The 23,912-nt window shown below is 40.4% G+C and overlaps 1 protein-coding gene across 1 annotated transcript in view; it reads right to left on the minus strand.

Annotated features, from left to right (window-relative positions):
• The window catches only part of Abcb11 (ATP binding cassette subfamily B member 11), an 80,793-nt gene that overhangs the window by 2,600 nt on the left and 54,281 nt on the right, over nt 1-23,912 (minus strand). The window contains exons 20-27 of the mRNA XM_052181618.1: nt 21,110-21,214; nt 20,857-21,018; nt 16,350-16,553; nt 14,519-14,760; nt 12,225-12,381; nt 6,934-7,131; nt 4,222-4,428; nt 1,808-1,954 (exon numbers count right to left, since the gene is read on the minus strand). Coding sequence (XP_052037578.1) covers nt 1,808-1,954; nt 4,222-4,428; nt 6,934-7,131; nt 12,225-12,381; nt 14,519-14,760; nt 16,350-16,553; nt 20,857-21,018; nt 21,110-21,214 — 1,422 coding nt within the window. The remainder of the gene's footprint in view (nt 1-1,807; nt 1,955-4,221; nt 4,429-6,933; nt 7,132-12,224; nt 12,382-14,518; nt 14,761-16,349; nt 16,554-20,856; nt 21,019-21,109; nt 21,215-23,912) is intronic.

Raw genomic sequence — 23,912 nt, forward strand, 5'->3', positions numbered from 1 at the left:
TTGAAGTCTCCCATTTTTATTGTGTGAGGTGCAGTTTGTGCCCTTTACCAACCCTACATCCAATAGAGGGCTAATATTCAAAATATACAAAGAACTCAAGAAGGTAGACTCCAGAGAGCCAAATAACCCTATTAAAAAATGGGGTACAGAGCTAAACAAAGAATTCTCAACTGAGGAATCTTGAATGGCTGAGAAGCACCTAAAGAAATGTTCAACACTCTTAGTCATCAGGGAAATGCAAGTCAAAACGACCCTGAGATTCCACCTCACACCAGTCAGATCAAAAACTCACATGACAGCAGATACTGGATGTGGAGAAAGAGAAGCACTCCTCCATTGCTGGTGGGATTGCAAGCTGGTAAAACCACTTTGGAAAACAATCTGGCAATTCCTCAGAAAATTAGATATAGTTCTACCTGATGACCCAGCCTATATCACTACTGGGCATATACCCAAAAGGTGCTCCAACATATAACAAGGACACATGCTCCACTATGTTTATAGCAGTCTTATTTATAATAGCCAGAAGCTAGAAACAACCCAGATGTCCCTCAACAGAAGAATGGATACAGAAAATGTGTTATATTTACACAATGGATTGCTACTCAACTATTAAAAACAATGACTTCATGAAATTCACAGACAAATGGATGGAACTAGAAAATATCATCCTGAGTGAGTTAACCCAGACACAAAAGAACACACATGGTAAGTACTCACTGCTAAGTGGATATTAGCTCCAAAGCTCAGAATACCCACTATATAACCTACAAACCATATGGAACTTAAGAATAAGGATGACCAAAGTGTGGATGCTTTAATCCTATATATAAGGAGGAGCAAAATAATCACAGGAGGTAGAGGGAAGGGGGGACCTAGGAGGGAGAGAGGGGGGAGGGAAAATAAGGGGGGCAGGGACAGATATGGGAAGGGACAGGAGAGATGTACAGAGGGTCAGGAAATTGAATAGAAATATGTAGCAGTGGGGGATGGGGAACTAGGGGTAGCTAACTAGAAAGTCCCAGATGCCAGGGAAGCAATAGCCTCTCAGGACCCAACGGGATGACTTTAACCAACAAAAGGAGATAGAACCTGTAGAAACCTCCTCCAGTAGATGGCTCCCATTTGAGGGATGGGGCCACCCACCCATCTCAATTTTTTTTAATCCAGAATTGTTCCTGTCCAAAGGAAAGACAAGGACAAAAAATGGAACAGAGACAGAAGGAAAGGCCATTCAGAGACTGCCCCACCTCGGGATTCATCCCATCTGCAGACACCAAACCCCAACAATATTTCTGATGCCAAGAAGCACTTGCTGACACAAGCCTGGTATGCCTGTTCCCTGAGAGGTTCTGCCAGCACCTGACCAATACAGCCAACCATCAGACTGAGCTCAGGCACCCCAATGGAAGAGTTAGAGGAAGTGCTGAAGGAACTGAGGGGATTGCAACCCTATAGGGAGAACAATATCAACTAACCAGACCACCCAGAGCTCCCAGGGACTAAACCACCAACCAAAGAGTAAATATGGAGGGACCCATGGCTCTAGATACAAATGTAACAGAGGATGGCTTCATCTGGTACCAGTGGGAGGGGAGGTCCTTGGTCCTGTGAAGGCTTGATGCCCCAGTGTAGGGGGATGTCAGGGCAATGAGGTGGGAGCAGGTAAGTAGGTGAGTTGGTGAGGAGGGAAAGGGAGCATGAGATGGGGGGGGTTGTTGAGGGGAAACTGGGAAGGGGAATATCATTTGAAATGTAAATGAATAAAATGATTAATTAAAAAAAGGATGAAAAAATTGACACAGACCTTTTCACTTTCTGTGTCTAGGGCAGATGTAGCTTCATCCAGTAGCAGGATTTTAGGATCTCGTACAATGGCCCGAGCGATAGCAATGCGTTGTTTCTCCCCACGAGAGAGTTGAGAGCCCTGAATCCCAACGTTGGTTTCATATTTCTAGAAAAAGCACAGAAAGTTTGAGAGCTAGAGACAACCATTGCTCATGTGCTGCTTGGAGCCCACATCAAGGACTATTCTATGAACTTAAAGTTTTCCTTGTTGTTTTTGAACTTAGAAACTTTGAACTGGATTGAATCCAGTAAATATAACAAATCTAGCCAGAAATATTCAATACATGAAGTTTGTGTTGGGCAATGAGGGAAGTTATTCCCATCTCTGCATTCCGTTAAGGGTTATATTTTTGATCTCTTCCTGTATCCAACTAAGATCCCACACAGGAGCTCTTCCTTGGTTTGAAATCCTCTGATTTCTAGATTTTTATCCAAAGATCTTTTACAAGATAGGCTAATCCCAGGGGAAGAGAGGCCTTCAACACCTTTCTGGTTGGCTCCCTCCCTTGAAAAAACCTTCTCTTCTAGGACACAAGTCTCAATTTGAAGTTATACCCTGTTGCTTACTAGTCTTTTGTTAAATGTCTTTGAGCTACAAACTCACCTGCAAAACGCAGTGTTAGTACCCAGCACATGCATTTGCTATGGGTTTCATTTTGTTTTGCTTTTATTTGTTTCGTTTTGTTTTTGACAAAATTAGTAAATAAAATGTCTAGCCAGATGCTCAGCATGGCTTAGTTAAAATAATAACACTCATACAGTATTTACTTTGCATCAGGGATTGAGCTTCTCTTCCTTCTCCTCCTCCTCTTTTTTTTTTTTTTTTTGAAAGACAAGGTGATAAGGTCTCACTGTGTATCCCTGTGTCTGCAATTCTCTACATAGAACAGGATGGCCTCAAACTCACAGAGATCTACCTGCTTCTGTCTCCCAAGTGCTAGTATTAAAGGTGTGCACCACAACAGCTGGCTAATTACTCTAAGGGTAATCTTTTCATGGTCACACAAATGATATTCTTTTGATTTTATACATTATAAAACTGAGGCATGGAGAAGACAATTGCACAAAGACAAATAAACAGTAAGCAGCAAATGAGAAAGTTAAGAACAGACTTGATCTAGTTTCTGGTCCTCTGTCCTTGTCCATTGCTCTGACTTGCCTGCCTGCATTCCCCTTCCTTACCTCCTGAAAAAGTTCAACTAAGCCAGGAGAAACCTTTGAAAAATCATTTTGATTCCTTGCATTTCATAGGCACAGTGCCTTTCATTATCACATTATAAAATGTCTAAGGGCGCTTTTAGTAGCAAAATACTGCTTTAATGAATTTTTAGAAAATCTCCTTTGCTTTTAGGCATGCTAGCAAACACAGAGATTCAAAATATTCTTTTGTTTTTCAGGTTTAGGAATTTCAGTATGCTTGCTAGTTAGGCTGGCCAGCGTAGAAGTGGGAGTTGAGCTTAAGAGTCAATGAAATCTGTGAAAGAACAAGCCAGCAAGCTAGCAAACAAGTACGCCCAAGTCCAGAGCTTACAGGCCTAACAGTCTACAAAGAAAGGGACTTTCCAAGTGGTATTAAAAAAATAGAGCGGAAAAGGCTATAGCTTATAGCTGAGATGTCACGTTTTAATTTTTCTGGCCACTGAACAACCACTAAGGGAGATTCTCAGTGAATGGGAAAAATGCATAGCAGAGCCTGCCCAATTCAGCCTTGAGGAAAAGCAAAAGGCACCAAGGCAGATGAGACTTAGTCCCAGCGCGCAGATGACTCGAGGAAAGGATGAACGTCCGTTGCACCAGGAACTTCCTTTGTTCTGCCACTTTCCAACCCCAGGGTTTCATGTACCCTAGGCAAGAGATCTACCAGTAAGCTATATCCCTGACCCTTGACCTTTATGTCCTCATTTTAAAGTGTTTTTGGGGTTTCTTTGCATTTTGCAGATGAAATAGACAATATCAAATTGGATAAGTAGGTATCCAAAAACTACATACTAAGGTACTAAATAGGAAAATTTGCATTCAAACCCATGTTAAACCTCTGGATTTCTTTCTACCAGGAAAAAAATACACACACACACACACACATATATATAACACATACATAATATATACATATATATTATATGATACTATAGGTAATTTTTTTTATATGTAGCAAATTCCACAGCATCCGTCTTGCTTGGCGAAATAATACTTTGTAACATATGGTGATAGAGGGCATTTGTTTTACTTAAAAGACCAAGGCAATGCAAGGCACTGGGAAATAGATTGTGTTGTCTTCGAACCTCTGCCTGGACCACAGTCCTGATCTGTTTTGGGTACCCCACCCCTCCACAGCCCTGTGTTTCTGTGAAGAACAACAGCCTTGGTGCTTACCTCCGGGAGCGACATGACAAACTCATGCAGCTGGGCCTGCTTTGCGGCGGCTATGACTTTCTCCACGGAGATCTCTTTGGTGTTGTCCCCATATCTGATGTTGTCCATTATGCTACAGTCAAACAACACTGGCTCCTGGGAGACAATCCCGATCTTTGAACGGAGGAACTGAACGTTGACCTTTTTGCTGTCATGACCATCTATCATCTGCCAATGTAGATGACAACAGAGGACACAACGTTTTAGCACTCCAGCAGTGACAGGAGTTCTTGCTGTGGAGTTAGGTGCTTTACAGTGCATCATTCTGTTTAAGAGCGAGCATCCCCAGAGCCCCGGGGAAATCAATCACATTGCTTGTGGAACTTGTTTCTGACAGGTATGCCATTAAAGTTGACACTGATTACTTTGTTGTTTTGATGTTGGTTTTTTTCCCCCTCAAACTCTTGCTCCACACGTATTATATAAATGAGAATCTCAGGACAGTATTTAGTTAAGACAAAAATTCTCCTTATAGCTTAGCATAGCCTAATCTGTATAGTCATGCAGACTTTTTGTATTCTGACACCCAAAGAAGAGGGAGAGGAAAGGAGATTGGGATCAGGGACGGGGACAGACAGATGCGATTATGACATGAGGATCAAACCTGTGCCCTTGCTTTTATTGACATTATTCTCTGGACAGCTGAGATAATAAGTCCAGGAGGAAATATATTTGGCCACTTAGTCACAGTCACACATGGAGCCATCTGCCAGGAGGCACGGTACAAACATTTTCTGTCCACTGTATAATGAGAATACAGTGTCTGTTTCCTGGGGACACACAGTCCACAAGTCAGGGAAGCTCTGTCACAAAATAAGGACCATTTAAGTTAGTTCACTTAAGATTCTTAGGAGTCTATCTTAAACATATAGTAAATTTAACTGTTTAGTTAACTGTAAAGTATTTGTATGATTTCAGGGAAAAAAAAGGCTATTTAAATAATGTGACCAGAACATATTTTTTGATAATTTCTAAGCAATGGATAAAGCAAGCACTATGTTTAAGGGGTGGGGGAGTGGTAAAGCAAAAGTCACTAAGAGTTAGTTCATATTCAGCCTGAGGTATTTCCCATAGTACCTATTTCTGCAAAACACAACTTCACAGTTACTCAGAAACTGAATTTTTTCCTAATTGCTGTATATGTGCTATATTATAATCATCTAGGAAATAAAATATGTTCCATGTTCTTGAAGCATCTTCCATAGACAGTATGGGACACACCATAGATACCTAATTAAATATCAAACTTACTATACCTGTGTTCAGTAGCTTGTCAAAAAGCAAAGAGTATTTTCTAAAAATTGATTAAATCAGTATTTTCCTATTTACAGTGTTCATAGAGACATTTTACAATGAGCTTACAAAGTGTACTGCACCCTTAAATGCAAGAAATCATAAAATGATCGCTTTCTCCCGGTCACCAGAGCATTCAGTGTGTGCATTCAGTGAAACACACTTAGTACACATGCTGATGCTGGGGAGATCAAGTATGGTGAGTTGGCCCTGCAGCAGGATACAATCTCCCTGGGCAGCAGACATGACAGAGCTCACACTTTGGAGACCTGAGCCCTTTCCTTTGTACGGGTCAGATCTCTAGGGCAATGAATGCACTTTCTAGGTTTACCCATCACCAAATCCTTTCAAGTACATTAAAATCTTCACATCTCCAATCACTAACAGCAATGGTAATGGACCACAGGCAATCAATCCCTGCCCCATGTTTCCACAGCCTCCTAGATCCTGCTGTTGTCTGCCTGCCTCTTTTCTTTGCTCTATGCAGGAGAACATCACCTTTCTCTCAGCATTTCTCTTCACACCGTCACCTGTTCCTGCTGTAGTGGAGTTCACACTATTCAGGGAAATCAGAAGGGGTATTGTAAAGGGCCTGGGGTGCGTGGGGGAGCAGGTAAAAGAGAGAAGTGTTCAATGACTGACTTCTCACTTCTTATAAACAAATTGGCAGAGAGTGTAATTAAGTCATGAGAACAGAGAGACTGAGATTTAGGAACACAGAAGTAATGATTTACTGGGGGAAGCTCAAAACACGGAGTGGTTAAGAGAGTTGCTTTTGAGTGAAGAAATCTAGAGAAATGCTACTTTTTATTAAAAGTCTTTATTATTTGATTATGCAGTCTTATGGATATATTACCAAGAAAGAAAGGAAAAAATAAAATAGGAAAAGAGAGGAAGAAGGACTTAGAAGAGTAAGCAGTGAAGTCGTTCACCGGTGTGTCAACTCTCCTTGCCAAGGCTTTGTAAAGTTGAGTTTATCTATTAGTCAAGCGTAAGCTTCTCAGACCAGGATTGTGTCAGGCTGTTGAAGCCTGCTCCCTTGTCTTGCTTCCTTCTCAGTATGTCACCTGTCACCCCACTTTTTCCATCCCCAACCATTAATTTCCTGATTAGTCTGCACTTTCTGCTCCATTTACAGTAAGTGACTGTCCCTCAAATCCTCTCATGTCCAGCTTTCTTTCCTAACTGGTCAGCAGGCCATCTGGAACTGGGAAGGATAAGCTGTTAGGAGCTGTGGGGTAGGTTTAGGTCACTCAGTAGGGGATGGAAATGAAAACAGCCACAAGAGTAAGTGTCCATCACAAATGTGTTAGTCTGGTGCGGCCTTGGAGATCACTTGGGGGCAGAAAACAACGTTCTCAAAAGCCTTTCCCCACTTACCACTGTTCCCTGATCAGGATCATAGAACCTTTCCAACAGCTGAATGCTGGTGCTTTTGCCACACCCGCTGCTCCCCACAAAGGCCAGTGTCTGCCCAGGATTGACAGATATTGAGAGACCATTCAGAACTTGGATATCAGGTCGAGAAGGATATGTAAATTTACAGTCAATAAAATCAATCTTCCCTTGGAAGTTGTCCTGTGTGGATGAGAAGATTGGAATTACATACATTCCTCTTAGGGACACAGAACATATCCCTAACTGAATACAGCAGTGTGAAAATATGCATTATAGAAACAGCGACTCAGTGGGTGACATTCTAGCCAGGCACAGTGGTTTACACCAGTAATCCCAGAACTGAGAAAGTTGAGGCAGGAAAATAGTAAGTTCACTGGAGACCAGCCTGGGCTACCTAGGGAGATTCTGTCTCAAAACAAACAAGCAAATGAATAACACCACACAGTGGCATTTTCTTCCCAGTGCTGGCAGATGTAGAAATAAGACAGATAAAGACATTAAAGACATTTGACCTCTTTTTTAAAAATCCTATTCTGAACCAAGGGCCTTTCCTTATCACCGGATTTCTTTATATTAAACAAACAAAAAAATGGAAGAGAATAGCAACAGATAATGCACCGTGGAAACCAGCTATTCTTTGAATGTTATAACATTGCTCTTTAAAATAATGAGTTAAAAACAAAGTGGCTGGGAGTCTGTGCCACAAAGATGAATATTTCAGTGTGTTTCAAACTATCTGGTGGACAACTAAGGTGGTTCCATTTCCTAGCTACTGTGACGAGTACCACAGTAAATGTGGCCATGAAAGTCTCTCTTGTAGTATGTTGACTTCAGGTATGTAGATACCAAAGAATGGTATTGATGAATCATATGGAATGTCTATTTTCTTTCTTTCTTTTTATTTTAAAAAGTAAACTTCATGCTGATTTCCATAGTGGGTGCACAGTTTACATTCTCACTAGCAGTGAATAGGGTTCCTCTTTCCCTACAGCCTCATTAGCCTATGTTGTCATTTATGGTATTGATGGACATTCTGACTGGCTGATACAGTCTTTCAAAGCATCTTTAATTTGCCTTTCTCTTGTAGCTAGGGATGTCAAATATATTTTTCAAGTGTGTTTTGCCATTTATATTTCTTCTTTTAGGGACTATTGATAAATGGGGACTTTAGCCCATTTATCGTTTAGATGATTTGGTTTGGGTAGTTTGATTTTTTATAGTTCTTTTTAGATACTATTACTCCTTTATCTGATGTATAATTAGGAAATTTTCTCTGCCTTCTCTATGGTTTCTCCACTCTGGGATTGTTTCCTTTTGCTCAGAAGCTTTTTAATGTCATGTAATTCTATTTTTTTTCAGTTATTGGGTCTACTATACCAGCATAGATATCCATCAATAAATATCTTCATAAAGGATCTATACATAGTGGAATTTATGTGGCCCTTAAAAATGAAATTATGACATTTTCAGGAAAATAGAGGGAACTATAAATCACTGCATGGAGAAAAATAAGCCATATTAAGAAAGACAAATACTATATTTTTCTTATATGCAAAACCTACATTTGTGGGAGCCAGAGAGATGGCTCAGAGGATGAGAGCATGCACCATTCTTCCAGAAGACCTGAATTCTATTCCCAGCACTCATACTGAGTAGCTAACTGCTTGCAACTCTAGCTCCAAGAAATCCAATGGCCTCCTCTGGCCTCTGTAGACACTGCACTCATGTGCACAAACCCACAGACAGATATAGACATATACACATAAAAATAAAATAAAACAAACAAAATCATGTGTGTGTGTGTGTACTTATATGTATCTGTGTGTAGCTCATGAAACTACAAATAAGAAGGAAGGAAGAGATCGTTAGGCAGGGTGTGGGGAGACAGGAATAGTATACCTATGATCAGAAAGCAGAAGAGGAACTGCTTAAACTGGTAAAGGAAGGGAACCAGCTGAAGGGTTCTGGGAGCATGGAGAGCTGAGGGAGGAAGTGAGAGAGGAGCACAGATGCTCATAAAGTATAATGATGCACATGCATGTAGATGCCATGACAAACGCTATTACTTTATAGGATGATGTAAAAACAAAACCAATTTAAAATACCATCTGGATTATGAACTCTAGACATGGGTAAACACAGAGAATAATTCTATCAAACTGAAGGAAAAGCAGGGCACTTGACCCAAACTTTCATAATTTAGCTTAGCTTTACTGGTGTTTTGCTCTCTTGAACATATGGAGTTTTTTAAAGATTTATTTATAAATAAATATATTTACTTATAAATACATTGTGTATCGATTATTACAAATGTATTTATTTATAAATAGATTGTTTATAAATATATTATTTATACATGCATTATTTTATGTATTATTTTATGTATACATTATTTTATGTGTTTATTTTATGTATGTCTCTCTTCAGACACACCAGAAGAAGGCATCGGATCCCATTATAGACAGTTGTGAGACATCTGAGCCATCTCTGGTTCTGGAGGTTTTTTTAATGAGCTGGTAAGATTAAAAACCTCTTGGAGATTAAATAAATAAAAAGAAAGTATATTTTCTTGAATATTAACTAATTTTGGTAATTCACATGAGCTAAAACTTAAGCCTGGATAAATGTAAGTCAGATCAGTAAAGGTGAACAAAAAGACCTTTCTATTTCATACCAAAATATCAATGAGAAGCATGACCAGATAGGTCTGAAAAGACATGTATCTTCATTTGTTATAGAACTATGTACTCTATGTGCTTTATGGTTAATACAATTCAGCATTTGCTAAGGCTGTGATTTATGTGGGGTATGTCTCACAATGGTTGATATGTGGTGATATTAAGAAGTGGTATGGTACATTTAAGAGGTAAGAGGCTTGGTACATGGTGATTTGATTATTGCTGTCATTCCCCTCAGAATTAATTAATATCACTTTGGGAGACCTGGATAGTTCTTAAAAGGAGGTAATTATACTGCAGTAAACACAAAAGCTAGGAAACCATTATTTTATAGCATACTTTCAAATACTTTATATGTATTATATATATATATATATATATATATATATGTACTTTAAAATACTATATACACACATACACACAAACACACATACACACACACACACACACACACACACACACACACACGGTTATTGTAACTGCTCTTGGTTACCTACCAGAACATGAAGACAAATTCTACTGCTGAAGACACCATATCCTTCTGTTGCAAGACTAGGAAAAATCAAGATAGTACTGACCTAGAAACCTCCTCTCTAAGGGCTCTCATGCTACTGGAAGATACTATTCTAGCTCCTAAGCATGAAGCTACAGCCCTAGCCAGCTGTAAAGCCTGAGAACCACACCAGTGACAGCATCAGCAAGATTCCCATCTTGGCACAATCGTGGGACTTGTGAGTCAGGGGAAATCAACAGCTATCTAAATTGATATTTAGATATCAACAGCTATCTAATTGAGCACCTGAAGCGTGCTCAATGGGAAGGAACTCATACTTGGAATTGTAAACCTAGCAAAAATAATATTCATGACTTGGGAGCCCATAAGCCTTAGAAGGAGGAGCTACTAATACTATATTTCTAAGGAAATTTAGTTTCTCAACTGCTTTCCAAATATTGGTCTTTATATCTATAGATAGCACAGCTCTCACATTTCATCAAAAAATTATTTCATCTTTTTCAGCAGATAGAGACTATTACAAAAGTCCACAGCTAGCCAAAATGCAGAAAATGAGTGACCATGAAGTGTCCAGCCCCAAAGGAAACACCTATATCATAACCCTTGCATCTAAGGCTCAGGGAACATCTTCAAAGAAAAGGTGGAGAGATAATTAGAGTCTGAAGACCAGGATGATGGCTTTGCAGTAGTTTGTTATGGATAGTACAGGAATATTGTTTCCACGGACTCACAGCAACACGTGCAAGACCTGCAAAGACTACACCAGATGACATTCCACAAGGCCTCACCACTGTCAGCTACTGAGAAAGGAAAAACCAGAAACCCCTGCTTCTTTATCCACAGAAACAAGACCCCAGTCCTAAGGGATCAGCCTTGAATACGTGCTGGAGAGACGGCTCAGCAGTTAAGAGCACTGACTGATCTTCCAGAGGTCCTGAGTTCAAATCCTAGCAACCACATGGTGGCTCACAACCATCTGTAATGAGATCTGATGCCCTCTTCTAGAGTGTCTGAAGACAGCTACAGTGTACACTTATATATAATAAATAAATAAATCTTTAAAAAAATACATGCAAGTAAGGACTAATTGGACTTAGTGTGTGGTGTGGTGTGGTGTGGTGTGTGTGTGTGTGTGTGTGTGTGTGTGTGTGTGTGTGTGTGTGACTAGTACAGGAGAAGAGATCATGAATACCATAGGAAGTGGTTAGGAGAACATGGATGGATTTAGAGAGGGTGTAAAAGGAGGCACACATGCTCATGCATGTAATTTTCAAATCAAAGTAAGAGAGTGCTCATGAAAATGAGACTGTTTCTCTCCACACTGTAGCTTTCTGCTTCACTATGTGATCTTTTCCCCCATAATGCCTTTCTGTCAGGACACCAGCCACTAGGATATACTAGTCCTGGGGTTCTAAAAACAGACTGAATGATTATCAGACTGTGTACTTGCCGCCTCCAAACTGTGCAATAAATAAATAAACCTCTTTTCTGTTATGAAGAGCAGGTTAGGCCCAAGCTTGCAATTATACTGCCTTGGCCTTCTGACTTCAAGGATTGCAGGGGTATACATATCAATAAGCCCAGAAAACTTCAGTATAAATTGAGGCTCCTTGAGTTATAGTAATGAAAAATGAACTGTTGGGTGGTGGTGGAGCATGCCTTTAATCCCAGCACTTGGTAGGCAGAGGCAGGCAGATTTCTGAGTTCAAGGCCAGCCTGGTCTACAGAGTGAGTTCCAGGACAGTCAGGCCTATACAGAGAAACCCTGTCTCAGGATTGAAAAAAAAAAAAAAAAAGAAGATGAAAAGAAAGAAAAGAAAAATGAACTGTTAGAATTATATCTTGTTTTCTTATTCAAATGCCAATGTAACCCTTGATTTTCCCCATCAATTATTTCCTTCCTTTACATTTAGAAATCTATTGCCTGTCTATTCTGAGTGTATATGGATGAACACAGGCTACTAAACCTTAAGCTCTAAACCGATTATCTGACTATCTTCAATGGCTCTTTTGTATAAAAATGCACACACACACACACACACACACACACACACACACACACTGCCCAGCCCAGTACTTACCCATTTTTCACCTGCTTTGCTGTACACATTAATTGGGGGTTTCCGGTCTAGCAGTTGAAAAAAGCGTCCAGCTGATATTTTAGCTTTGGCATAGCTTGGGGTATAAGAGAATGTTTTTCCAACAGCTGTTGCACTCATTGCAACTGAAGAGATCACCCTGTAACCAGACAAACACCCAGGTGTTAGGAGGTGGGGTATGGGTGGTATGAAGGCCTAGGAGCTGTAAGAGGTCGGCCCAAATGGCTTGAGCAAGTCTCTTCTGTCATGTCTGGGGATGCAGGATATAGAGAGCTTAGTAGTTTTTCAAATTGTGCTTTTTGTAAAAGGGTTGAGGGGGTAGACTGAACAGGGTCAGGGTTCAGACCTTCAAACCCTAGATCTATCACATTAAAAGCTGTTTTATGCCTCACTTTGGAAAGAAATTTAAAAGATGACCAGATTGGTTTGGCTTTTCTTCCCATGGTAACAGTCCATGAATCATTGATAAGTATGTGAAACATAACAATGAGCAATGGTAGCACCTATTCTACACTGAGCATGCGTAGAAACCATCTTTCAGGCGGGAGAAGGAAAACGCAATAGTCTGTATCCTTCTGTTTGTCCTTGCTACTAACTGTATCAACATAGACTGAAGGAAAAAAAATGAACAAATGAACAAATGAGTAAATTAGTTATGAGAGACAGCCTTGCCAATGCCTGGTCCTTGACTGTGCATGGCAGCCCATAAGGCTGCCCATCAGTGCCATCTTTCTCAGAAGGCATCTTTCACATCTTCATGGGGTGGGATGATAGATAGGGGATGTGCAAGCATGTATGTTACTGCCCAGCTTGCAATCAGTGCTTATTTCAAGGTTGGAGTTGGAGATCCACATTCCCCCAGGAGTCCAGGATAAGGTTTAGGAGACTGAAATGTTGGGGGTAGGGTAGGAAATGATGGGAGATGACTTTCTAATTCTTAAAGGAGAAACTGGAAGTTTCCCATAGGCTCTCAATTCTCACATGCTGGCAAATAATTTGTTACACACCATATATAAATGGACAGAAAGAACCCAACAGTTGCTGGTCCCTCGTCTTGGGTATTAGCTTTACATATGCAAGGGTTTAGAAAAGAGAGTTTCCTAGTTGTTGTTGGTATAGTGGGTGTGGTGGTTTGGATATGTTTGGCCAAGGGAGTGGCACTAGTAGGAGGTGTAGCCTTGTTGAAGTTATGTGTGGTCTTGATGGAGAAAGTGTGTCACTGTGGTGTGGTGTGGTGTGGGTGTAGGTTTTAAAATCTTCCTTCCAGCTGCCTGGAAGCCAGTCTTCTAGAGGCCTTAAGATGAAGATGTAGAACTCTCAGCTTCTCCTGCACCATGTCTGCCTGGACACTGCCATGTTCTTGCTCCTGCCTTGATGATACTGAACTAAACCTCTGAACCTGTAAGCTAGCCCCAACTAAATGTTTTAAGAGTTGTCTTGGTCATGGTGCCTTTTCATAGCAATGAAAATCTGAACTAAGACAGAGGGCTAGTAGGAAAGTACTGGAAGAAAAATATCAGATGAGAGCATCATGCTTCCATACCCTCCAAACTTAAGATTGTCTCTGCCTTCACTACTACCAACTTCTCCTCTCATGTGCACCCTTACTTAGGCCCTCCCCTGTGGAGTAAGCAGACCCCTCCTTGAAGAACAGAAAAATACCCTCTTGGCCTATCATGTCCCTATTCAGAGAAAATGGCCAGGAATCAGTTGGTTTTGTAAGGAAGGAATAGAGTTAAAATAAAATAGCCCTTGGGTCCAAGACCTTGAGAGTCTAAGCTTTAACATGTGCAAATATAATCATAATCATTTATCCTATGATTCATCTGCTTGTAATCATCTTTTTTTTTTTTTTTACTTTTCCAGTCCAAACATGGATTTCAGTTGTCAGATCTTTAAACCTAGGCTTCGTTGTGTCCTTTGCCAAAGAGACCCCAGTAAGTGAACTCCGGGGAGACTTGAGCATGCTTGCAATGCAGGACATGCTTCTTCTATTGCATTTGAAACTCTAAGACCATTCATGAAGGAAATGAGCTTGTTTACTACTGAGGCCACTGGAGAGAGACATACACACAGAAGCCTGTGAGGAAACCAAGTGCAAAAGAAATATTTCATGCCCCGTAGAACCTTGAAAAAGGATAAATAAACCCAGCTGCCTTAAGAGGGGCTACTTTGCTGGGTAGCAAGAAAGCAAAGTGACAGCTGGGCACACCGCTCCCGACTCCCACCCCCAGTGTCAATATCACATATTATATGACCATTTGGATATTCCTCACCTGAAAACATTGCTGAAGCTTAGATCTTCATAGATTATTAAGTAACCCCCATATCTATAGGCAGCAGAATTTGCAAGATAGGCTATCCCCTGGGAAAAGGCATAGCAGAGGCCATAGATATTCGCCTTTCTAACAGCAGTCATGTATGATGTTTCCAGTTCAACCTCAAATGCTTTAATAAATCTTCCCTCCACTCCCATTCCAGCAACTGTGCGGATATTGCTAAGGGCTTCGCTGGTGATCTGAAAAAGGAAAGAGTCTGAGAAGACAAAAGGTAGGAGTATCTCTTTTCATGACACTGCTGTGGCTGCACATATTAGATTTGTTACAAATGGCAGGAAACAGTACAGAGAAGTTTCTGGGATCAACTCAGCCAGACCATGGGGCCATCTGTCACTTACATGCAGTCTCTACCTAATTCTAGCACGGTTTCATTACCTCCATTTGCTAGGGAAAGACAGTGTGAGACAAGGTCCTCCCAAGCTTGTCCTGGACAAGCTTTAAAGTTGTTCTGCTAATTCATTTGAAATGTCTAAAATGCCTTCTTTGAGTGTCTTCTTGAGCAAAACAGCCACTTAATATAATTTTGAAGCGCTTGGAGACTATTTTCCAGAAAGTTGCTGCCCAGTAAACCATCCCTTCTAAAAACATGTAACAGAATATCACTAATAAAAAGTATAAGTTCATCTTTAGTTTACATGGTGAGCATGTGTTTAAATGCAGTTTAAGGTCCACTGTCAATCAGTTGGGGTAACTCTCATGAAAGATGTTATTTTCTACACTGGCACCCTAAATCCTTTGGCTACTTGGACAGCATCAGATTCACTGTCTGAAAACTGACAGAACATATTCATAGTAAGTTTATGAAGCATGAGTGTGTAACTCATTCCAGGCAGTAAAAGCCTAGAATACCTATGCTTGGGAGACTAAGGTAGGAGGATCCTAAGGTTCAAGACCTGTTTAGCCTTCAGTCTGAATTCAGTGCCATCTGGGCAACTTGGTAAGATCCTGTCTCGATATTATTTTTTTTTAAAAAAAGTAAATAGCTCAGTTTTAAAGTGCTTACAATCATAAAGTAGGCTCAGTAAACTCTATATTCAGTCTCTAGTATCAAAAAGCAAAATTAAAAAGAATTCATGTTATGTATGATTGATTGATCCTTCAACCCCTCCCTCCTTCTCTCCCTCCCTCCATGTTGTTGTTGCTTGAGACAGCATCTCAAATAACCAGGCTGGACTCACTATGTAGCAGAGGATCACCTTGAACTTCTGATCTTTTGCCTTTGCCCCTGAGTTCTGAGATCAGTACAGACTGTGCCACCGTGCCCGGCATGTATGGTTTTGTTCCCAACTTACAAATATCTGTGTCATCGTCCCCTAAATCATTCCTGTGTTCAGATACTAATTACTATAGACTTTTTAAAAATGCATATCTAAACCCTGAATACATTTGAATTCTAAACTGTAGCTTATGATTGTATTTGAGAAAGACATTTGCCATTAGCTTAGCAAATGCTAAAGAGTCAAAGTTGAAAGTATATATTTTCAGGGTAATCATTTAGCTGAGAAAACAATAACACATCCTCTAGTAGAACTGGCCAGTTCTGTAAGTGAGAATATAGGAAATGTAGAATGAATAGCCAAGAGGAAATTGAGCATATAAAAGTCTATGTTTAGCACACTTTCTCCTTGCCTGATCAAGCTAATGCATCAAAACTTTACTGTCATATTCTCCAGGCAGAGACAAGGGCGTCTCCTTGTAGGTCTCATTTTAAACAGTTTACTTGACAACCACCTAGCCATAAGAAGGGAAATTAGGTCTATAAAATTACCTGGCCAGCCTTCTCCAGAGCTTTCTTGTCTTGAGAAGCAAATCCTGTCAGCATTTTTGTCTGAATGGCTCCCGATAAAGCCAAAAAGGGGAAGAAGACTGTTACAATCAGACTGAGCTTCCAGCTAAAGAGGAAGGCTATGAGCATGGCCACAATGATGTTAGTGAAGGCATTGACCATCATCCCAATTTGAGAGCCAGTAGCCTGCAAATCAAAAGGAACCAGCCCATTTCAGACACAGTCTCTTTTACCAGACACTAGTATGTAACAAGCTATTTTATACTGAAAGATTCTTTTTTGATTGCGATAAAATATCCAAGACAATATTTAGCTTTTTAGCCATTTCTAAGTCCATAACTCAGGGACATTAAAAACAAAAACAACATGCACAAAGTCCTCACAGTGGTGTGTGACCAACACTCAATCTCTCTCTTCTGTCTCTGAATCTCTTTACCCATCAGATGATGATATCACCTTCATCCTTGAGCCACTGGCAATATCTGTTCTACTCTCTGTCTGTATGAATTTGCTCTTCTAGGTATCTCATAAACGTGGGGTTATATAATATTCACACTTATGTGTCTGGGTTATTTTGCTAAACATAAGATTTTTCAGGACTTGCCTGCATTGCAGAACATATTACAATTTCATTCCTACTGAAGGTATAGACATTCTGTATCACATATAAACAACCCTTTTTCTATCTATTTATCCACCAGTGGCTGTTGAGTCCTTTTGACTTTTATGAATAACAATTTTGAAAAATGAACTCTGAAAATGAAGAGACCATAAGTTATATAAAATATAGTTGGAAAGTTACTCACAGACTATCCCAAGTAGAAGAAAGAGTATCACAGATTGAGTGAAGATTCTCTTAAAGTCATCATATTCAAACAAAAACAAAGAAAATGGAGAGACTTTACAAGATCTTTGGGACACAATGTCATGGGTTGTATGTGCTTAGCCAGGGAGTGGCGCTATTTGGAGGTGCTGGAGTAGATGTGGTCTTGTCGGAGTAGGTGTGTCACTGTGGGTGAGGGCTTTAAAACTTCATTCTAGCTGCCTGGAAGCTAGTCTTCTCCTAGCAGCCTTCAGATGAAGTTGTGGAACTCTCAGCTCCTCCTGTACCATGCCTGCCTGGATGCTACTATGCTTCCTGCCTTGATGGTACTGGACTGAACTTCTGAACCTCTAAGCCAGTCCCAATTAAATGTTGTCCTTTTCAGAGTTGCCTTGGTCATGATGTCTGTTCACAGCACTAAAATTCTAACTAAGACACACTATTGAAGATTAAGTCTCTACGTCATTGATTAACATGAAGTAAATAAAGGTTAAAAGTATAAAAACTTATTCAATAAGACAAAAAATCAATAAAATTTTTTAACCTTGGGAAAGACATGACATCCCAGAATAGGATGCCTAAAGAGGCCCAGAAAAATACAACCAGAAAAAATTTTCACCCTAACATAAACTGGCAGAAAAAAAATCAGGACAAAGATAGAATTTTTAAACTCTCCAAAAGAAAAGCACAAAATCATAGTTAAAATCAACCATATTAGACTAATAGCAGGATCCCTATAGACTAGGAGAGCACGAAATGGTGTACTGTAAACTCCAGAAGAAAATTACCACCAATATAGATCTCCACACCCAAAAAGGCAATCCTTCAAAATCAAGGGCAAACTAAAGACTTTCTACCTTAGTCAAAAACTAAGGGTATTCTGGGCTGACAAGATGGCTCAGCTGGTAAAACTGCTTGCTGTCAAGGATGCCAACTTGAGTTCAAACCCCAGGTCCTCACATGGTAGAAGAGAGAACCAATTCCTGAAAGTTGTTCTTTGACTTCAACATATGTACACATATAAACATATGAACAAATAAATAAATAAATAAATAAATACCATAATAAAAAAACTAAAGGAATTTAGGGCTGCCAGAGCTGCTTTACAAAAGATGCTTAATGGTGTTGTATATGCAGAAGTGGAAGATAGATATTAACGAGACAGCGTGTAAAAGTGTAAGCCCCCTCTCTTGCATGTGAGCTTTTTCTTTCTTTCTCTTCCCTCCCCCTCCTCTTTTCTTGGTGACTTCCCTAGCCTCAGTCCTTGGGACCAATAAACTTGCATTTAATATAAAAATTAAGTTTAAGCCCTATTTGAAGAGTGATACTGAAATAAGAAATTAAAGAGCATGCCTTTAATCTTAGCAGAGGGGAGGTAAGGGCAGTTAGATCTCTATGAATTCAAGGGCAGCCTGGTCTACATAAGGGTTACACCCAGAGCTACATAGTGAGAGTCTCTTAAAAATAAACAAAAAAAGAACAACCCCAAAAACAAACAAAAAGGAAAAGGAGAAAGAAGAAAAGGAGGAGGAAGAAGAGGAGGTAGGAAGAGGAGGAGAAAAATCTATTATGTAACACAACTATTATGCAAACAGTTTGGATGGAAAACAACTAGAATTTCCTCAAAAAATTAAAAATGGCACTCTTCAGAGGATCCAGCCATTCCATTCTTGGGTATGTATCTAAATTTGTATGACTATGTTTATGGTAGAACTAACCACAGTAGATAAAGTATGGGATTAAATTAGCTACTCATCAGTAGATGAACAGACAAAGAAAATATGGTATATTCATGAAATGGAATATTATTCACACATAAAGAAGAAGAAAATACTGTCAGCTGCAGCAAAACAGATGGAGTTAGAGCATTCTGCCAAGTGAAACAAGTTAGACACTGGCTGGACCTTCATATTTTTTCTCATATGTGGAAGCTAAAAAAAGCACATGTGTGTGTGTGTGTGTGTGTGTGTGTGTGTGTATACACACATGCACACATACAATTCATATTGCAAAGGAATAGGAAACTTGTTGAGGGTTGTGTGTTATGGTAGATGAGAGATGGAGAGATATGATCAATGTATGGTATACGCAATGTATGAGAATCCCATTCATTTGTACAATCCATTTGTGTTCAAAATAGCAATATAAAGTGATTAGTGCATTAAAATTATGTGTTACATTATCTTTAAAATACCCTTGTAGAAGAATATATAATGATAAAAATGTGCTTCCATCAGAATTTTGGGGGTGAATAAAGAAAAGCAGAAATGCCCTATATACAACTCTTCCAAGTCTATGGAAAACATGGCTACCTATGAAAGATCAGAGAATCAAAAGGGATGTGTTTTAGGGACCTTCCTTTAAGATGGTTCCAGGTTCAGTGAAACACTTGTCACTTTTAGCATTCTGGTTGAACTGGCTAGGGGTTGAGGCCAACTACATACAGTAAAGCACCCTACTGTAGGGAGGCCTTCCTCCCAGGCTTCACAAATAATGCTTGTTTTCTTTTCATTTAGAAAGTGGGTAGAGATTTGTGAGGTAGATTCGGCTCTCATCACTTTAATCCCAATCCGGGTCCAGACTGATCATACACAGCTGTGTTAAGTCCCTTGAAAAAGGTTGCAGGTTGTGGGATTTTGTAACCACAGCTTTGGCTCCCTGTGTCAGAAATAAATGTAGGTCTTTGATGTGTGTGTGTGTGTGTGTGTGTGTGAGAGAGAGAGAGAGAGAGAGAGAGAGAGAGAGAGAGAGAGAGAGAGAGAGAGATGGGGAGGGAGGAAGGAAGAGGGATAAGGAGGCAGGGATAGAGGCAGGGAGGGAGGGAGAGGGAGAGGGAGAGGGAGAGGGAGAGGGAGAGGGAGAGGGAGAGGGAGAGGGAGAGAGAGAGAGAGAGAGAGAGAGAGAGAGAGAGAGAGAGAGAGAGAGAGAGAGAATGTGTAGACAGTAATCATCTCTCTTCTTTTCCCTATTTCCCAAGCGAGATCTTTCAAAGATTGCAAGGTTGCTCGTAACATAACTCTGGATGCCCAAGGGAAGATGTGTCCATATACCTTTTCCTTCTACTTCTAGGGGCCACATGAGCTGAGTCTCAGTTGCTAGACTCCGAAGATGAAACTCCCAATCCTAGCAGATTGATGTGTGTCTTAACACTAATTCTAGGTATGCCTAAGGGACATTGTTGTGTCCCTTACAAGGCTCTGGGTTATCCCAACCTTACCAGTTCTCATTCCAGAGGAAGCATAGGGAATTCTCAGCGTGTTCTACAGTACGAACATCTATGTAATATACCCTTGCTCCCCACCCATACATTCTATGGCTAAATGTCTTTCTCTAGAATTCATATTGAAATCTAATTCCCCACTAGAGAAGTATTATTGTTAGAGCTCTTGGGCATGATTCGATTATAAAACTTGTCCTCCCAAGTGGGGTTAATAAAACCAGAATAAAAGAAGGTGGCAGCAACCCCTCTAACCTTCTGCCACAGAAAGATGGAATATGAAGATGCCATCTTTGAGTCATACTCTTACCAGACATATATCCATGTCTTGATCTTAAACATCCCAACCTACTTCCTATGAGAAAAATGTGTCTGCTATTTGTAAACTGCTTCATCTAAGGTATTTTGTTACAGCATCCCAAATGGACAAAGACATTCCCAAGGCTTACCCCTTGAACTTGGGAAGCATCCGAAGCAAGCCTAGTTGTCAGTACTCCAGGATTATTTCTGAGGTCATCGAACCAGCCGATATCTTGTCCTAACATTGCCTTGAAACCAAATTTACGCAGTCTCTTTGTGAGGTTCTCTCCAGATTTGGCAAAAGTGTAACCCTAAAAACATAAAAGAAGGAGTCTTTGGTGAGATTTTTACATGAAAATGGGGATATGGCTAGGCAAATCACTTAATAAAAAATAAAATTACCTGCAGAAATTGTGTCAAAATGGATACACAGCCCAGGATGACAAAGAATAGGCACATGTTGTAAATCTCTGACCTTTGTCTTTCTTTATCAATGATTGAAAAAATCTTTGGAAGATAAAAAAAAAATCAGGAAGAAAGCTTGTTAGTATAAACAATAACAAAATAAGTACACTTGAATATGTTCAATTAAATTAATTTTCACATTTGTTCAATCCTATAGAATGTCAGTAAGAATGAACTTCAACATCGATATAAAGATGAAGGGATCATCATGTGTCAGTGCAGAGAATCAGCTGCACAGAATGGAGCACTGTAGCCAAGGATGCTGATGATGGAGGGAGCCAAGATATTGATGATGGAGGGAGCCAAGGATGCTGATGAGGGAGGGAGGCAAGGATGCTGATGAGGGAGGGAGCCAGGGATGCTGATGAGGGAGGGAGGCAAGGATGCAGATGATGGAGGGAGCCAAGGATGTTGATGATGGAGGGAGGCAAGGATGCTGATGATGGAGGGAGCCAAGGATGCTGATGAGGGAGGGAGCCAAGGATGCTGATGATGGAGGGAGCCAGGGATGCTGATGAGGGAGGGAGGCAAGGATGCTGATGAGGGAGGGAGGCAAGGATGCAGATGATGGAAGGAGCCAAGGATGCTGATGATGGAGGGAGCCAAGGATGCTGATGAGGGAGGGAGCCAAGGATGCTGATGAGGGATGGAGGCAAGGATGCAGATGATGGAGGGAGCCAAGGATGTTGATGATGGAGGGAGGCAAGAATGCTGATGAGGGAGGGAGGCAAGGATGCTGATGAGGGAGGGAGGCAAGGATGCTGATGAGGGAGGGAGGCAAGGATGCTGATGAGGGAGGGAGGCAAGGATGCTGATGAGGGAGGGAGCCAAGGATGTTGATGATGGAGGGAGCCAAGGATGCTGATGATGGAGGGAGGCAAGAATGCTGATGAGGGAGGGAGTCAGGATGCTGATGAGGGAGGGAGGCAAGGATGCTGATGAGGGAGGGAGCCAAGGATGTTGATGAGGGAGGGAGCCAAGGAGCACATGGAAAATCTCTGGAACTTCCTCTTAATTTTGCTGTAAAACTAACACTGTTCAAAAACACTTTTAAAATGGCTTCCCTTTAAACACACTAGTTTTCAAACCAAAGTTAGTGATGAACATTATGATGGAGTTTTTAATTGGCTATGTGGCAGGGTTCCTGGAAGATTTAAACCAATGGCAATAATTATAGAAGCTGTCTCCACCCCAATCACCACGTAGGTTTGATTTAAGCAGTGGTGTTGGCTGTTTCTCAGATATAAATGAAAAAGAAAGTATGACCAAATTACAGTTATCCTTTAAGAAGTAAGGGAGCAAAGAGAAAAGAAAGAAAAGAAGGAAGAAAAGGAAGAAGAGGGACAGAAAGACATTATTGAGAACTGGAGAATGCCAGTCTGTGGAAAAACATGGTTATTATTTCAACTCTTAGTTTGCTCAAATAATGGATACAATAAAGATGATTTTTTTAAACTCAGGTATCCTGTGTTTTATTATATGTATGTTTAGTATACGGCATGTATATTCTTACACATATAAATTAGTTTATAAGTATATGTGTGTGTATATATATATATATATATGTATATATGTATAAAATCAAGCAACTTTTGCACAATGGACTGTCCTGGGCCTAGGAAAGAAAAGAAAGTGAAATCTGAGCCTGTTGCTGTTGCCCTACAGGAAACCAGAATTATTCTTTCCTCAAAGGCCATGGAAGCTGTGACTAAAATCATTATTATTTACTATTTTGATTACTAAATAATAATCTTTTTTCTTAACATATCTTTTTTTAACTGGATATTTTATTTGTTTACATTTCAAATGTTATTTCCTCTCCCAGTTTCCCCTCCAGAAGCCCCCTATCCCATCCTTCCTCCCCTGCTTCTATGAGAGTGCTCACCCAACTACCCATCTACTCCTGCCTCCCCGCCCTGGCATTCCCCAACACTGGGGCATAGAGCCTTCTCAGGACCAAGGGCCTCTCCTCCCATTGATGTCTGACAAGGCCATCCTCTGCTACATATGTGGCTGGAGCCATGGGATACTCTATGTGTACTCTTTGGTTGGTGGTTTGGAACTCCCAGAGTTCCTGGGAGCTCTGGAGGGGTCTAGTTGGTTGATATTGTTGTTCTTCCTATGGGTCACAAACCCCTTCAGTTCCTTTAGTCCTTTCTCTAACTCTTCCATTGGACACCCCATGCTCAGTCCAATAGTTGCCCTGAGAGCATCTGTCTCTGTATTTGCCAGGCTCTGAAAGAGCCTCTCAGGAGACAGTTATATCAGGCTCCTATCAGCAAGCACTTCTTGGCATCCACAATACTGTCTGGCTTTGGTGTCTGTATATGGGATGGAGTCCCAGGTGGGGCAGTCTCTGGAGGTCTTTCCTTCAGTCTATGCTCCACACCTTGTCTCTATATTTCCTCCCATGAATAGTTTGTCCCTCTTCTAAGAGGGACTAAAGGATCCACACTTTGTTCTTCCTTCTTCTTGAGCTTCATGTGGTCTGTGAATTGTATTTTGGGTATTGTGATCTTTTAGGCTAATATCCACTTATCAATGAGTGCATACCATGCGTGTTCTTTTGTGACTGAGTTACCTCACTCAAGATGATATTTTCTAGTTCCATCAATTTGCCTAAGAATTTCATGAATTCATTGTTTTTAATAGCTGAGTAATACTCCATTGTGTAAATGTACCACATTTTCTGTATCCATTCCTCTGTTGAAGGACATCTGGGTTCTTTCCATCTTCTGGC

Source organism: Apodemus sylvaticus, chromosome 5 (assembly GCF_947179515.1).
Source record: "Apodemus sylvaticus chromosome 5, mApoSyl1.1, whole genome shotgun sequence".
Lineage (NCBI taxonomy): Eukaryota > Metazoa > Chordata > Mammalia > Rodentia > Muridae > Apodemus > Apodemus sylvaticus.